Source organism: Neovison vison, chromosome 4, assembly GCF_020171115.1.
Source record: "Neovison vison isolate M4711 chromosome 4, ASM_NN_V1, whole genome shotgun sequence".
In the NCBI taxonomy this organism is placed as follows: domain Eukaryota; kingdom Metazoa; phylum Chordata; class Mammalia; order Carnivora; family Mustelidae; genus Neogale; species Neogale vison.
This window is the reverse complement of record NC_058094.1, coordinates 30363026-30380319: the sequence shown is the minus strand read 5'-3', so window position 1 is coordinate 30380319 and position 17294 is coordinate 30363026. Positions and strand designations below refer to the sequence as shown.

The following is a 17294-nucleotide window of genomic DNA, read 5'->3' as shown; positions in this document are numbered from 1 at the left end:
GGCTCGATCCCAGGACCTTGAAATCATGACCTGAGCCGAAGGCAGAGGCTTTAACCCACTAAGCCACCCAGGTGCCCCTCTAGAAGGCTCTTTAATACAATCTTTCTCACAGACATGTGTGAATTAAATTTTCAACTTCACTAAACTGTTAAGTGTACATATTACAGGTATCCTTTTCTGGGTAGTATAAAAGGGACACCAATGGTAACTTGACTGGTAGCAATAAGCTAAGTTTTTAAATGGATATAGGAAAGATTCCATAATTAGAGCCAGCTGTAGCTCCTAAATAGGAATTTCTTTTTTTTTTTTTTTTTAACTTTACTGCCACGTACCCACGGAAGACTCTAGACCCTTTCCTGATATGCCTGCAAATTCAAGACTACACAGCCAAAAACACACTATTTCTTGATGGCCTTGGAGAGTGCATTCGAAGTGGCTAGCAGCCATTCAGGTCAAGCTTTGGGGAAACTTTAATCCTTCTCAGGTGACGTTACTTGTAGAATACAACATCCAGCTGATCTCCTCAAATATTTTCCTTCCTCCCTTTCTAAGCCTTCCAGAGAGTGTTTAAGTAGCACAAAGTACTGTTTTTCTACCCAATGAGCCTCAGATTACACCAGGCTGAAGCTACTGTATGTTCACTCAGGAGTGTCTCTGAAAGCTGTTAACAGAAAACATTATCAGAAGATGTCTAATAGAATTCAGGTTTGCACAAGGCTTGCATTTCATTCCTGTGAGCAGAAGCCAAAAGGATTGTTTTGATGTCATTTGACCACTAATGTTTCAGTAGGCAGAAACTGCCTCTTCCATCTGACAGGCAATGGCCTGACACAAATCAAAGCCTTTTATTTGCTTGCAGTGATGTTAACCCACCCACTCCGCTCTCTGAACTCCAGCAATTCAAGAAAAAGAGCTCAGCCTATTGCCTGCTTTTCCTGTAAGAAATGCTTTGGTGGCGACTGGGTGGCTCAGTCCGTTAAACATCTGCCTTCGGCTCAGGTCATGATCCCTGGGTCGTAGGATCGAGACCGGTATCAGGGTCTCTACTTGGTGGGGAGTCTGCCTCACGCTCTGCTTCTGTGCCCTCTCGCTCTCATGCACACACACGCTCTCAAAGTCTTAAAATAAAACAAAATGCAAGAATATTAAAAATAACGTTTCGGGACACCTGGGTGGCTCAGTGGATTAAGCCTCTGCCTTTGGCTCAGGTCATGATCTCAGGGTCCTGGGATCGAGCCCCGCATCGGGCTCTCTGCTTGGCGGGGAGCCTGCTTCCTCCTCTCTCTCTGCCTGCCTCTCTGCCTGCTTGTGATCTCTTACTCTCTCTCTGTCAAAGAAATAAATAAAATCTTTAAAAAAAAATAATGTTCTACTAGCCCTTTATATATAGCAAAGGAGTATGAATAAAACAATACTGGATGCCAATCAAAATCAAAGGGAACTAATTTAAAACACCTCTAACACCAAAAGCAATATACCACAGACAATATGGAGATTGTAGTAATGTTCTGTCAAGGATGCTCCTGGCTCTTAGAGTTCAGTCAACTTCAACAGGAAATCAGTAAAATAGATTTTTCAACTTCAGCCTAACAATAAGAAGCCAATATGAGTCATGGTTATTTGAAAAAGCAACACACTGAAGGGATTCTTTGGATTCGTACAATTTCATAGAACTTCAGAGGTGGGAAAGAATTTGAAATTTCCTAGTCCAACCCTATAAACCATGTCTAAAACAGCTTCACCCTCCAGGGCCCCTTTGTGCCCAAGGCCAGGGATGTTACTACTGTCCTCTTGTATGTACAGGACATGGTCTAGGAGAGGCGGGATGGCCACACACAATCATTCCACTTCTGTTGCCATGGATACTATTATTAAGTATAATTAATAGTACTTATTCCACAGGGCTGTTATGAAAATGAGCACATTAAGAACCTACATGTCTGGCACAGGTTAGGACTTGCTATGCACTGAAATGTGTCCCCCCCGCCAGAAGAGATGAAGTCTTAATCGCCAATACCTATGAGTGTAGACATATAAGGAAATAAGGCCTTTGCAACTCTAATCAAGTTAACATGAGGTCATCTGAGTGGGCAGGAATCCAATGCAACTGGTATTCTTGCAAGAGCAGAGGGGAGACAGCCATGTGAAGATGGATCAGAGACCGGAGTTAGCCACCAGCTAAACAATGTCTGGGGCTTCCAGAAGATGCAAGAGGCCAGAAAGGATATCCCCCCTCTGCAGTACCAGATGGTACATGGAGCTGCTGACCCCTTAATGCTGGGCTTCTAACCTCCAGAAATGTGTGGAAATGAAAGTCTGGTCTTTGCAGCCACCTAGTTTGTGGTACTTAGAACAGCCCCGAGAAATCTACTGTGTGCTGCCAACGCACTCTTAAAAGTCATGGCATCTAGAACACTGGTGTGGGCTGGGAACCTCCGGCTGCCTCACTCTTCGACCTAGGTAAATATTCCTCTTAATGTAGCACAATCCTTTTTGCAACTCTATTACATCATAACCTCAGGAGGATTAAAAAAATCAATGATAACCCCTTGTCTCCAACATCCTAGTCCTCCATTGTGGTTTCTTTGATCTTAACAGAAAAGCTCTTATATTTATTTTCTGTTAAAATTTCATTTATAAATTCATTTTGTTATGCCCAGCCATCAGCATATTTTTATAAACCATCAACCAACATTTAAATGTCCTGTACAACTTCTTATCATCAAAAGTGTGGCTGGTAATACCAACCATCTTCAACCTAATCATTAAGAAAATATTGTTCCAGGGATGCCTGGGTGGCTCAGTTCAATAAGTGACTGCCTTTGGCTCAGGTCATGATCCCAGGGGCCTGGGCTTGAGTCCTGCATCAGGCTCCTTGTCCAATAGGGAGTCTGCTTCTCTCTCTGCCTCTGCCTGCTACTCTGTTGCTTGTGCATGCTCGCTCGCTCGCTCTCTCTCTCTCTCTCTCTCTCTTGCTCTGACAAATAAATAAAAATCTTAAAACAAAAAGGGGGAAAAAAAAGAAAATATTGTTCTAAAGCTAACAGAGTACTTTATTATACCAGAGATGTTCCTCAAAGTGGGCAATCCATTACTTCCCACTCTGTCTCTGTCGAATAAAATTCCATAAGTAACATTTGAGGATATACTTGCATTTCTCTACCTTCCGCAATAGGATTTTTAAAGCCTATTGTGTTTTCCTAAGTGTAAGCTATTATTAACAAATTTTCATCAAGCACTTATTTATCTTCCAGTCTAGTAAACCGGTTCAAAAAAATAAACTATTTGTATGGTACAACCCATGCTGGCTACAGCTGCCATTGAAACCTAGCCTTTTTTTTTTTTTTTTAAAGATTTTATTTATTTGACAGAGATCAGAAGTAGGCAGAGAGGCAGGCAGAGAGAGAGGAAGGGAAGCAGGCTCCCGGGTAAGCAGAAAGCCTGATGTGGGGCTCAATCCCAGGACCCTGGGATCATGACCTGACCCGAGCCAAAGGCAGAGGCTTTAACCCACTGAGCTACCCAAGCGCCCCAAATCTGGCTTTCTTATAATGAAGCATTCCAGAAACTGACTTACATGACATGCTCATGTAGGAATTGAGAAATAGGTCTTCTTTCCTTTGTTAGGAATTCAGATTAAACTTTAGTATCTATAGAATTATTTATTACAAACATTTAAAATGACTCAGAGACATATGATGCAAAATCTAATGAAGTAATTTTGTTTAGTATTCTGCCTACAACCAGTCTTGTAATTTGAGTCAACAGTTGTCGACAAGAATTTCTATTTTAGTATCTAGTAGATGCCAGATGCATTACAGATGTATTCATCGTGGTGTGAATGGTCCTTAGAGGTCCCTCTACAGTCAGTACAGTCCCTGGTTTTACAACACTCTTAAGAAACACCCTTTGTAAGAAAGAATAAAAAAGAAAACAAGAAAAAAGAAAAGAAAAGACCCTGTTGTTAGAAAAAGGCCATTTCTATGGATTATCAAGCAGGGATCTCTTCTATTAATAGTTTCCTATATACACCTGGAATTTTCCTATGAGCCTCCTTCATTTTGCCTCTAATTCCAAAAGTTAATATGATTCATCATATCTTTTTTCCACATGCCAGGCCACAAGTCTTGAACAGGAGTGATCTTGTTCCTGTTCTTTCTTTCCGTAAGTCTAGGCTCTCCCATCTCTTCAAAACTTGGTCTCAATATTCAACTAAAAGGACTACTTGAAGCTTGCAAAAGACTTTACAACAGTTAGCACGGAGACACTTCAAATCCAAATCATGTTTATCACCCGCAGCAGTTGCAAAGGACTATTTTATTTCTACATAAGGGAATAACTACACTGCATCTATTTCATAATTTTGGATGATTTTCAAGGGACAATTTCCAAGTCCTAGGTCATTTATAGAATAGCATTATTGAAAGGCAGAACAAAAAACATCACTCATAACTGACAGGATTCAGTCAAGAGTCACATATCAGCCACTGCATAATTTATGGACCAGAAGTTGTGGTAAATGGCTTCCCAAACTCCACAACCAACCAACCTCAACCCACTAATCATGCTCCTGGGAACCACAGCTGTCCATTATCAAACAATATTTGAGTTTTTAAGTTACTCTGTCTCCTAACTTTAACAAAGTTTCCCTATAATACTAACCTGATGGAAGGACAGTGACCACAAGATATCTTTCACCAGTAGAAGGAATGCTACAGATAGGACAGCCCTAATTTCTTGCAAAACGTTAATAAGACTCCAGATCCTTAAACAGAAAATTTTAAGCTAGTTTGCTCATTCTGCTCACCCAACCTACAGGTGTTCTCTGCCACTTCCTTTTATCTATTTAGAAGAGCCAAGAACACACAAGAGTTCCTCAAAACTCTCCTATAAACCTGACCTTTAAACACATACACACACACACACACACACTTCCAAAACCAAAAAAATACCAAAAAACAAAAAAACAAAACAAAAAAACCTCTAGAACAACAAGACTCAATTATCAAAAATTAGCATTTTAACAAAGTGTTCTTCTACCTTCAAGGACTACCCAGAGGGCTTGACAAGTCCAAGACCAGAACTGCCTTAATTTGTATTTCCTGATGGTAAACTTGGAGCCCTGGTGTAATTCTTCTCAACCCACTGGGATGCCAAGTGTTTTTCATTCAGTGCAGTCTCCAAGGACCAGGGATGGTGGTAGAAAAGAACAAAACAAACCAAACCAAACAAAACCAAACAAAACAAAACATAGTTACTCCAAAAGACTATGGTAGGGGAGGCACAATGGGTACAGAATACACCTCCTGGTCATAGGGATAGTAACTCCACTAAGATTCAACTCAAGTGAAAACTGGTCTGGGGGGGAGGGGTGAGGGGGAGAAAGCGTGATAAATATGCAAGGTCATAACGATCTAGCAAATCCCTCACCATTTAAAGCCAGATTTTATCTACAGGGAGACATTAGAACACAGCAGATCAAAAGTGAACAATGAGGAGCCAGAGAATTTTTAAAAATCCTCTATCAGACCTCATTACACGAGGAGGAAAGAGAACCTTTTAAGAAAAAAACTGGATTTTCAAAATAAGATCAGACAATTTTCATTATTCTCAGACAAAAAGGTGAGAGATTCATTAAAAGAAAAGAATATTCTCCATAAAGATTAAAGAAGTTGACAAACAATTGGCAAGCATCAATTTGCAGTTGTTCTGGACAACTTCAAATTTTACCAGTTGTTTGAATTTTCAGGTGTTCACCTCAAGGAAAACATTTTTTCATACAACGTGTTTTCCAAAGTGAACGTAGAAGCTGGAATCCACTGGTAAATGGACACAAACTATCTCTCAGATCTTAAAACTGTGAGGTTGGTTAAGTTTGCCTTTCCGTGAGGCTCTGTCAAAAAGATTAGGGGCCCGAAACAGAAATTCCCCAGTAAAGCCAAAAGCTCTTTATTTGTTCCTTTTTTCTCCTTCTGTGTGGATTTCAAGATGATCGCAGCACCACTCTTACTGGAGTGAGCGCAGTGGTTTTCTCACCTGAACCAAGGAGACAAAGCAAAGGAAGCACACATCCTACAGATCTTGAGAACAAAGCACAAGGAAAAGAATGCAAAGTGTGCCCTCTATCGGTGTCTGAGTTTTAATCGCCGAAGGGCTGGTTAGCAAGTTGCATCCAGCAATAGGTGAGACACGAAGGCCATCCTGGTAGGAAAATTATAAAATGTGCTGACCCAGCAGCAAACACCTAGCAGAAGCTCCCTTGACCTGAACTGAGGAGTGTTCAGCCCGGATCTGATCAATGTGAGCCAGCGGCACGATCCAAGGGAACCCCGTCAATGCCAGCGTAGGCCATCAGCGGGGACATGGCAATGGCAATTTCTAAAAATTTTATATTCTATGATTAATAAGATAGAATTAGACCATATGAGAAAAGGATTTTAACAAAAACCCATTATTCTGTGTATTTTGTACTTCTACGGACTTTTTAGAGGAGTGGAGAGAATTAAGCACCTATTGTCCTCAAGCAAGGGATCATTAGCTGAGTAATTATTTACTGAGAGAAGTCTTGAGATTGTGCTTCTGATCTCTTCCCTCATACTGTGTAATATATACAGGGCAAATGGCTGGAAACTGACACCTGGAAAATAAAATTTTAGAAAGCCAATGTGTATATCAATTTGAAGCAGTCCTTTGGCATCAGGCCAATTAAGAAGGTCTACCTCCTATTACCTTAACCAATGCTGCTTAGCCTACTGAAGGAAACTGATGAACCATGGCCATTTTGAGACTTTGGAGAAAGCTTAAGATCCTCTATATACTAAAAAGAAGGGCTTCAGCTTCTAGTTTCAGGGGGCTCACAAAAACCCTGGCTCCATATCTGGACCCTAAGTTAGGAAACCCCTCCTCAAAAGAAATGTGCTAAGAAAGCTAAACTCTGTAAGTGCGCCCAAGAGCCTTCAAGTGAAGAGAACTGAAAGCTTTTACAAAAATTGTAAGGGTTTTCCCCAAGCAACCAGATAAAAAGGAAAGCTACCTATTAGTTTCTCTACATTTTCAGAGTAAAGGAATATTTAATAGCTTTTCTCAAATCTTGATTGGTTATTCTTATTAAGATGGTATAGCATGTGAGTACACACACAAAAATACACACACACACACACACACACATTGACAGGTGGATATGGGCAAACACCTACAGACACATCTATTCTGGCAATACAGAATTCCAATCCAGGAATACAAGAAATAAGAGATTCTTAAAATTCTTACAAAAATAATTACCTTAAAAAAAACAAAGAATGGTCAAAAAATGAGCAATACGAGTATGCAAAAAGAATTCTGTAACCAGATCCCCCTTGTGGTCCTATACTTCAGCTACCCCCCTACTCAGCCTTCAGATACTTAATATTATTTTATTAGCATGATTTGGAAGTCGTAGAAGTTCTGAGGCTCAATAAAAGTCTGCATTTCAAAAAACTCCTGAATGGGGACGCCTGGGTGGCTCAGTGGGTTAAGCCTCTGCCTTCGGCTCAGGTTATGATCCCAGGGTCCTGGGATCAAGTCCCACATCAGGCTCTCTTCTTTCTCTCTCTGCCTGCCTCTCTGCTTACTTGTGATCTCGGTCTGTCAAATAAATAAAAATTTTTAAAAAACAAAAAAACAAAAACAAAAACACTTCTGAATGGGTTCAAAAGTGATTTTTTTTTTTTAATGAGCATTTATGCTGGACATGTCCTGTGTTCAGAAAAAGCCAGGGAACTCAGAACTGCGTTCTACTTCTAGCTACTTTCCACTTAACTATTAGTTTTTAAAATCAAATTTCACTTTCCAGTTCTGTCAAACTTGTTGCACCTCATCCAAATAGTGAAAGGTCAATGCCATCCTGAAAGGTACTGTACAAAAACAACTAGGTCCTTTACGGACCCCTACAGAAGAGCTTACTGTCTCATGCACACGACCCCACCCCCAGCCCCGCATCTCTCACTGATTGGTCTGCATAGTTCTGGTATACTCAAAGTCACAAAAACAGCAATGCAGGTTGAACACGTTTCCTGCACTATGTAGGTTATTAATATCACTGTCTTTTAGGAAGAGAAATACCACTTTCCTTTTCCCCTAAATGGTTATTCCTCTGGAGAAAGTTTGGGGTGAAAAAAATATCCCTAGTGGATCTTTTCTGTAGAAGAAATGCTTTTAAAATATAGATTCCCTCACCCCAGTGTTTCCCCCTTCCCTGCCCCAAACTCCCCTGCCACGTGGAGGGCTCTATCATTCCAATAATAAACTGGCATACAGATACACCGATAGGCACTAGGGCGCTCTAGAAATTCTGGAGATTGCCAGAAGAGACTTCAAGTGAGAGCTGGGTAAGAGAGGCTTTTATCTCAATAGTTTTTTTTTTTTTTTAAGTAATAGATAGTGAGATTATACCTATTATCTAAGAATGCATTCAAACTTCGACTATGTGCAAAGAACTGAGCAGAATTATTTTCAGGGTGAACAAAATCTCATAGTCAATGGCTTTTTGTTCGGCCACCATTTGTGAAGAAGCACCCTGTTAGGCCTGCTTTGGGGATACAGAGACGAGAGGAGTGTGAAGTAGGGGAAGGAGAAGACATTAGGCAAATAACTGGAATAAAGGGGAAAATAAGAGCGTATCTGAAGAATCACACAGAAAGCGGAGATAGCTGTGAGGGAAAAACTGGCTCTGCCTTAAAAAAAAAAAAAAAAAAAGGCAGAAAATTCCATCGGGGTGGGGGGTGGGGTGGGGGTGGGTGTTTTCCAAAGGCAGGGACTTCTGCTGGGCATTCAGATGCTCAACAACTTAAAAACCTCAAAACATGGGATGTGTCTGGAAAAGAAGTAACCAGGTAAACTTCAGCGTGTAGCGCTTCCAGTGTGGTGGAAAGTTGGAAATGAGCGGCCATAGGTGGTGGGGACAGCCTTGAATGCCGTCTGAAAGAGGCTGGCATGAATTTTGCTGTCAAGGTGGAGACCTGGAGGGTTGGGGCTTAGCAACACAAGTCATGTGATCAGATCGGAGGTTGAGAAACCTTCAACATGGCGGCATCATAAAGGTAGGAGTGAAGAAGATGGTGTCGGACATGAGGAGCCCATAGGGTCTGAGTGAGGAAGCACCTTTGGGAATGGAAAGGACGGGGTGGGGCTAAACCTTTCTGAGAGAGACTAAGGCCAAATGAACCAATGAAAGAGGCAATAGGGAAGATGAAGCTACAGAGAGATGTTTAGCCTTGACTCATACAAACCTCATGAACAGAATAAGAAACACAAGCAGAGAACACACTGGGGAGAGGGAACAGAAGGAGTTGTCAAGTTTGTGTGTGCAGGGAAGAGAGTATCTATCCATACAGCAGTAGTTAAGAAGTCAAGAGGGGAAGAGAATCTGAAGTTAAAAAGAAAAAAAAATTAATCTGAAGCTGGAGTTGAAGGACTTTACATGGAAGTAACAGTTGAAGATACAGGGATGGAGAAAATTCCCTGAAGGAAAAAAAAATAACGGAAAATAACAGCAGTCGATATCTCTGAATGAGGCGACCAAATAAAAATGGGCAGAATATGGGGGGCAAAACTAGAGTATGACGTCACTAACCAGAGGAAGACTTTCTTTGGAAAGGAGAGATCTCTCCAGAGGAAGGAGTCCCAGAGGGCTGTCTCAACACTGGTGGCCTCCCAAGGAGGTGAATATAAAGAGGACCGTTAAGAAAATCTTTGGTAAAGTGGGGGCTGCAGAAGGCAGATTGTAGCTGATTAAAGAGTGAATGGAACAGGATTGTTAATTGATAGGAAGGGTACAAGTGAAGAAAAACAGAAGAGATTGGAAAGCAATGTGAGAAAGAAGGAAATTAAGAATTTTAGGATTGGGGGAAAGCAGTATGCTCTAAAAGCGGGGGACTGACATGGAGAGGTCCTAGAGAAGAGCAGAACAGGTAGGGGGCAGGCCTTGGGAAAAAGAAAAGCACATTTCCCTTACTCATTCCCTCTCCCCTTCCTGGTCCCACCAACCAGTCTGGGAAAGAGGACAAGAGAGTGGCCGTGAAAGGGGAGTGAAGATCCTTTTTAGTTTCAAAGATCTGATTTGCATAGTCATACCATCCCCAACCCTTTTCTCTCAACACCCACGAATACACATACACCAATGCTATATATCCCTTCCTGAGCATAGATCTAATTATATGCATTGTGTGTTCCCTTCAGCATTAACACCTTCCATATTTATTCCATAAATTCCCATCTTTAGCACCTGCCATATTTATTTCAGCTAAAATTATGAAAATGTATAAATATGGACATGCAACACTGTACCTTTGATCAATCCTTGACTGCTGCAGATAATGCAAAAAAAAATGATGACATTTGAGGCAGAAAAATAGGAAGTTTAAAACTATTTTCATCCCAAAGCTTATCACCCCCTTTTAGCAGAGTAGTTATCAAGCATTATATCAAATGATCTGTCATTTATTTTCTGCACTTAGGAGGGGTAGAAGTGCTTACCCCCAAAAGGTGGGGGGTAGGGCAAAGGTTTAAAAGGCAGGCAGTTAGAAGGAACGAAGTAAAAAGTATCCTGGATAATCCCTACACTGGCCAGTTAGTCTCTAAGTAAATCAAGAGGAGGTTTTGCATTAAGGAATTAGAAGTGTCATTTCCAACTTGTGATTTCTGCAAATATTGGACTCTTTCCAAGCTGGATTTATAAGCAGATAAAACCAGAATTAAATGGAGGCCTGGAAGAACATCACCTATTCTGAATCACTTCCAAATTTCAGTAGCTTAATAAAAGGTTGGTTGAGACACAGCAGTTTTTTAACCTTTGTGCCCTGGTAAGATACTAAGCAGAAAAACTCAGAATTATGCTAGAAGGACAAAACAGCCTATTAACAGAAGAGAAGAAAAGAGTGTATTTACATGCAAAGTTAAACATCAGACGAGATTTTCAGAAATGCTCTGGAACTTAAAAAATGTAATACACAAGATGTATTTTAAAACTTTCTCATTTAAGTGTAGGTAAATATGTTCCATGTGACGTATCATCTGCATTTTTGAAAGAATACCAATGAGGAATAGGCTATCATTAACAGTACTCAAAAAGCCAAATACCTCCACATCTCCGCATTAAATTTTAATTTAACCCTATAGCATTTAAGAGAAGACGTTTAGGTTTTTCACCAACCTCAGTTACCAGAAACAAACCACACTGTTTGTGATAAACACTTCAGTTTCATGGAAGAAGCCAAATCTAATCTTAAAGAAAATGAGAGGTTACAGAGGGAGAAGCTGAGGCTTTACTATGGAAAAGGCTAGGCAGGGAACATTTGTCATACTATGCCCCCTACCATCCAAAACCAGAAACACCAATTATGTATCTGGGAGACTTACTGCATCTTAAGGAGTTTTGTCAAGTTTTCAGAGATCCCTGGTTAAAATGTGACTGGGCACATAAACAGAATGGAGATAGTAAATTAAGTCACTGCATACCAAGCTCAAGAAATCCCAAAAACCATAATAAAGTTATGATTTGTCCATCCACCTTTTAGTAATTCAACCTGAAATGTGGCTTACAACTATATTCAAATAAATGAAGCAAATCTACCCAGGGTACCACACAGATAAATCCTAAGTAGTTCCAAGACTAGTATAGGCAGTGGGAGTTAACAGTAGCTAATAATGACCAGGCTCTTTTTCTTTTTTTCTTTTAAGATTTTATTTATTTGAGAGAGAACAATCAGGGTGAGGAGCAGAGGGAGAGGGAGAGGCAGACTCCCTGCTGAGCAGGGAGCCCAATGCGGGACTCGATCCCAGGACCCTGGGACCATGACCTAAGCCGAAGACAGACGCTTAACCAACTGAGCCACCCAGGAGTCCCATGACCATACTTTTGAATGATAGGGTGGGTGAAGGAGCCACTGAGTTATGGCTGTACCACATAGCCAAGATGTGAGTTTTCAAGCAGCTTTTCCAAAGGCTGGCATGTGCCTCCTCTCTACACAATTTTCATTCTCTATTGTGTTTGTGCCTCATTAAAAATTAATGCTACCAGACCCTATTAATTATTACCAAATACATTTTTTAAAGATTTTTATTTATTGCTAAAAGATTTTTTATTTATTTGACAGAGATCACAAGTAGGCAGAGAGAGAGAGAGGAAGGGAAGCAGGTTCCCCGCTGAGCAGAGAGCCCGAAGTGGGGCTCGATCCCAGAACCCTGAGATCATGACCGGAGCCAAAGGCAGAGGTTTTAACCCACTGAGCAACCCAGGCACCCCTACCGAATACTTTTTTTTTTTTAAGATTTTATTTATTTGACAGAGATCACAAGTAGGCAGAGAGGCAGGCAGAGAGGTGGGGGGAAGCAGGCTCCCTGCTGAGCAGAGAGCCCAATGCTGACTAGATCCCAGGACTCTGAGATCATGACCTGAGCCGAAGGCAGAGGGCTTAACCCACTGAACCACCCAGGCACCCCTCAAATACATTTTTATTTTAGGATTTTGTTTTCTGAAGAAGGGGAAGAAAGAATGTACATGTTGTTGTTTAGGTTGGTCTTCCCCATACCAGATTTGCCCAAAATTAGGGAAGGTTGACGTTCTGTTCTCTCAATCCTCTGGCTCTATTTTGAAATAGAACATACAGTTAAATGATATATTTGCTCTCTATTCCAAACTGGATGCAATTGATTTTAACTGACTAAATTATCTAATCTCTGCCAAGAATTTTATTTCATTAAGAAAATGATATTATAGAGCATCTGAGATCATAGAGCAGACTAAACATAATGCCAAAGGAGTTCTGAGAATGTTCCACAGTGAAGGTTTGATTATTTACAGATGGAATATAGAAGAAAAAAAAAAAAACCAGCTCACAGGCATCAGCCTAACCAATCCTGGTATCACTACTGCCTACACAGTAGCACAAAGCCAAGGAAATAACTGATCTTCGAAGCCACAACACTCTTTTTTTAAGGTCCTAATCACTTTTCTCCCTAGAAAGTAATATTTAACTGCCACTATCCAAAACAAAGGGAAAGGGGGAAATGTTGGTACCACAATAGGCTCTAGTATGTCAACGGTCACTGCTGACATGATTTGGCTAGTGGTCAAGCATTCACCAAGGAACTAATTTAAATCAATCTCCTTTGGGAAAGTCAATTGTTTGATTCTACACCAATTGTTGCGCATACCAATCAGTGGACATGAGATCAATTAAAACCAGCTTAAGTTTGTGAAGAGGGACAATTCACACAACCTGAGTTAGATCTCTATTCATTTCAATACTCTCACAATGCAAGCCTTAAGCTTCCTTGCAAAGCCTAAAAGCTACTCTCCCCCTCTGCTGTCTAGCCAGGCCTTCAAGGAGTTCCACTTTTAATTAAAAACACAGTACACCCTTTGTTGGCACAGATAGTGTGGTCACTTTTAAAAACCATAGTTATTTTAGCCAGAAACGGGGAATTTGGGAAGGGATGTCCATTAAAGGCGGGGGGGGGGGGGGGATGCAAATTTTTGATAATTTTTTCTTTACAGGATTTCTTTACCAATTTACATAGAGCGAAAGTAGTTGAATTTTATTACATCAAAAGGTTGGTTTGGCAAAAGGGACTACGGCACACTTTAGGACTGGGTTTCTAAGTGTCAGCATTTGGGGCTGTGAAGGGTAATTACTAGGAGATTTTGCCAAAGCAGCTTTGAAATGAATAGGTTTTGTGTCCGATACCTAAGGCGGCCCCAGGGCACTGCCTGGAAGGACCTGCAATACCGCTTCTGGCCGCAGGGGTGCTGTCATGTCCTCTATCGCACAGCTCCGCGGTGTGAAGTTCTCGGGCCACACTAGGTTAGTTAGATTCCTCCTCGATCCGCCACAATGGGACAGGCAGTGGGGATCAGAAAGACCTCACGGAATTGGTCAGTCATAATAAAGAACCAGCTGACAAGGCGTCTTAGGAATTTCTCTATTTGCACGAACTTGAAGCATCTCCGTATTTCCCCCAACCAAGTAGACAGCACCTTGTGCTGGTAAGAGGTGATAAAGCCTTTCCAAACACTTTCGACTACAGTGTAACCAAAATTTGCCAGATCTGCGAGTAATACCTCAAAAGAAAATACCAGGCGGAGAAAGGAGCCAGCGGGGAGGAGGAGTGGAGGAGATGATGGAAAGGGACCTTTTCAGGACGACCATTAGCATTAAACTTTCGTGGCCTCTGGAAAGAAATTTCTCTGTAGCATTTTTCTGCGAAACGATTTCCGAAAATAAGAATTTTCCGAATGCCAAGAATGAGAAAAAGAAAAAGGACGGACTGTTTTCTTTAAAAAACAGATCCGTAGCGTCAATTGGAGAGCAGAGGTTACGGAAGTAGCACACCACTAGTCATCCGAGCTCGGCCCTCCGGCCCGCCGACCTCCAGCCCTCCGGGTAGTGGCAACAGCTTAAGGACGTCCTAGAAGGCGGTGAAAAGTTAGGGCGAGAAGAGCGTTCTCCAAAATCTGGGTGCAGGACCGGAGATTCCATAAAATGAGTTCTAAACATACCCTATCACAGATCGAGCGCGACATTTATATGGGGCAGGGGGAGAGACAAGTTCTGTTAACTTCCAGACAAATTCTACCGGGGCAGAAGTCCAAATTGCTAGACGAAACAGTTCTAAGGGGCTGCTGGGCACCTTCCATGCTCCCAGTAATGCAAGGACTGGTCGTGTGTGTGTGTGTGTGTGTGTGTTGGGGTTGTGTTCAAATCCCCCTAGAAGACTTCATTGTGTGTAGCAGCCCTTTCCCTAAATGCAGCTGGATCAGCTGCAGCCCCAGCAGGACTCAGAAATAGACGCACAGTAAATCTGCCCTGAAAGCTAGCTCTCTGGTATCTTTCTGGAGGCTTCCACTTGTCTTCCCCGGAGCGCACACAAGTGATGGAGATTGAGGGAGCGGTTAGAAAGCCGCAAGGGAATTTCATTGAGACCAGAACCAGCTAGTTTTAAGGAAAGTATATAGAGAGCGCAAAGGCAGGCCTGTCCCCAAAACATCACTCCGCACGTCAGCACTCCCCCAGAAAACCCGGGTACAAGTTGCTTCTCAATGCAAAAAGTTCAATAAATCATCCCACAGAGTCTTGGGTTCCAGAAAAAGAAATCAATTTTGCCCTTTCCCTGTAAATGTAGGTCCCCCGCCTTGACTTAGTACCCCTTCTTGACTTAGTACCCCTTCTCAGCGCTCTCTCTCTCTCTCACACACACACACACACACACCTAGGCCGTGTTCAAAGCTATCTGGGGCGCACATGGATGGGGAAGGTAGACAGAGATGAGCTGCAGGGGAGACGGTTAAGAGGACTAAAAAGAGAGAAGGACAAAGAGAAGAACAGGAAACAGTGAATGCCCGATAAGCAGGGAGAGCGAAAGAGAGGAGTTCAGGAGTAGAAGCGGGGCAGCGAACCGGGTACAAACCACACCACTGAGCCCCGAGCGCCCGCCGGGCTCACCCGGCTCTCCAGCACGTCTTGCTCCGGCTCGCAGCGCCTTCCGAAGACAGAAAAGAGCGTTCGGCGGAGCTCCGGGGCCCAGAAAGTGCAGAGCGGTGGCGCGCGCGAGCGGGGTGGAGGGCACTGCAGGCCCAGCGGAGCCCCGGGGCGCCCCGGCACGAGCGCCGCGACCCGCCCCCACTCCGGCCCCACGCCCCTCGGGCAGAGCAGGACTCACCTCGTTTGCTGCGTCTCCATCGGTTGCCTTGGCAGTGGCTGTAATCCATACAATTCAGGATGATGAGGGCAAAGGAGAAGAGGCGAAACTGCATCTGGGCGGTCGGGCGGGGGAGAGGCGCCTCTCAAAGTCGGGGAACCGGATAGATCCTGCGAGGAGCCGGCGCCCACCGCGCTGCCAGGAGAGACGCCGAGGGCGAGTGGCCACTAGCCCACTAGCTCCCGCACTGGTCAGTTCGGCGCGGCCAGCATCTCTCAAACCTTGAACCTGAGAGAGGAAGAGGAAAAACAAGTGGAGAGAGCCCCGAGGAGACAGTTTCTTCGCGCGTCCCAATTTAAGAGGAGGAGGGAGCGGGGCGTGAACCCACCGCTTAGCGCGAGCCGCGGGACAGTTTAAGCCCGAGCCCACAGCTGCGGGCGACTTGGAGAGAAAGGTGATTTACAATCAATAAATTAGCAACCCCTGCCGAACTACAGGCTCGGACCGGGGGGAAAGGGCGTTGGGCGGCCAGTCCAGGGAAAGGAAAGGGTTCCAAAGGCACCAAGGGCGCAGGGTTCAAGGAGCGCCCCTCGGCCCTCAGGACCCACGGCGGGGTTACCCAGCGCCGTGGCCGCGGTGGCCGGACGCGGGTCGCCTACCGTGGCACTTACGTCTCGGACCGTGCGGCGTGCCTAGGCGCGGCGCTCCATCCCGGGCAGGGGAAGCGAGGCGCCTCGCTAGCACGTGGGCCGGGGAAAAGTTTGCCGAGAGGTGCCGGGAGCGCCCGGCAGGTCCGGGCTTCCGGCGGCCACCGCGGGTCCGCAGTGCTCTCACGGTCGTCTGGGCCGGCGGTGCCTAGCAGGAGCGCGGCGGGAAGGCGCGTCTGCAGCCTCCGGGATGCTGCGTGCCCGCCGGTGAGTGCGGTCCTCGGGCGACCGGCACCACCGGCTCTCAGTCTCTAGGTCCCTGTCCAACTGTGCGGTTTCCCGGGCTCTACTCCACAGCCACTTCACAGCTAGGATTTCTCCCTTTCCAAGCTATGGCAGACAGAACGCTCCCGCGAGGCCGCAGGGATGTGGCGAGCGCACTTTCCGACGGAGATGCAGCCCGGCCGAGGCGAGGCTCGGGATGCTTCTATAAGTAGGTGGTGCTGTGGTCCAAGGCATCACTGTCAGGCTGCCTCGGAGTTCCTGGGTCCTAAAGCCAGAAACTCTCCGGTTTCCCTGAGGTCCTAAAGAGCGCTGACAGCTTCCAGCGAGCCCAACCCCAGGCAAATTCCCTCCGGGCTTTCCTGGAGTGCACGGCTAAACCAAAAGGAAGCTGGGGGTGGGGGTGCCCCTGGACCGCACTGGCAGGGGGAGCCCTGCCGACTTCACCCGCAAGGCGTCTATTTCGGGCGCTCCCCGGGGGGCGGGGGGGGGGGTGTCCAACCCATGCCCTGACCTCGAGGCCAGGAGGATCTAATTGACCCGTCCTAGCCCACCCTTCCTGAGCTCCCTGACGGGACGGCTGCTTCTGGCGGACTGAGTTTGAACTTGAGCTGCATCCCGAAAGATACTACACCTCAGCCACTTGCTAATTTACGTCTCGGCTTTGTTAGACAGAAGATGTTATCAAGG

At 44.3% G+C, this 17294-nt stretch overlaps 1 protein-coding gene across 2 annotated transcripts in view; it reads right to left on the bottom strand.

Annotated features, from left to right (window-relative positions):
- The window catches only part of RSPO2 (R-spondin 2), a 155832-nt gene extending 139394 nt beyond the window's left edge, over window positions 1–16438 (bottom strand). For both annotated transcript variants that reach the window (XM_044245088.1, XM_044245089.1), the window contains exons 1-2: window positions 16347–16438; window positions 15697–15963 (exon numbers count right to left, since the gene is read on the bottom strand). In XM_044245088.1, coding sequence (XP_044101023.1) covers window positions 15697–15790 — 94 coding nt within the window. In that variant the 5' untranslated portion in view covers window positions 15791–15963; window positions 16347–16438. The remainder of the gene's footprint in view (window positions 1–15696; window positions 15964–16346) is intronic.
- Between the last annotated feature and the right edge of the window lie 856 nt (window positions 16439–17294).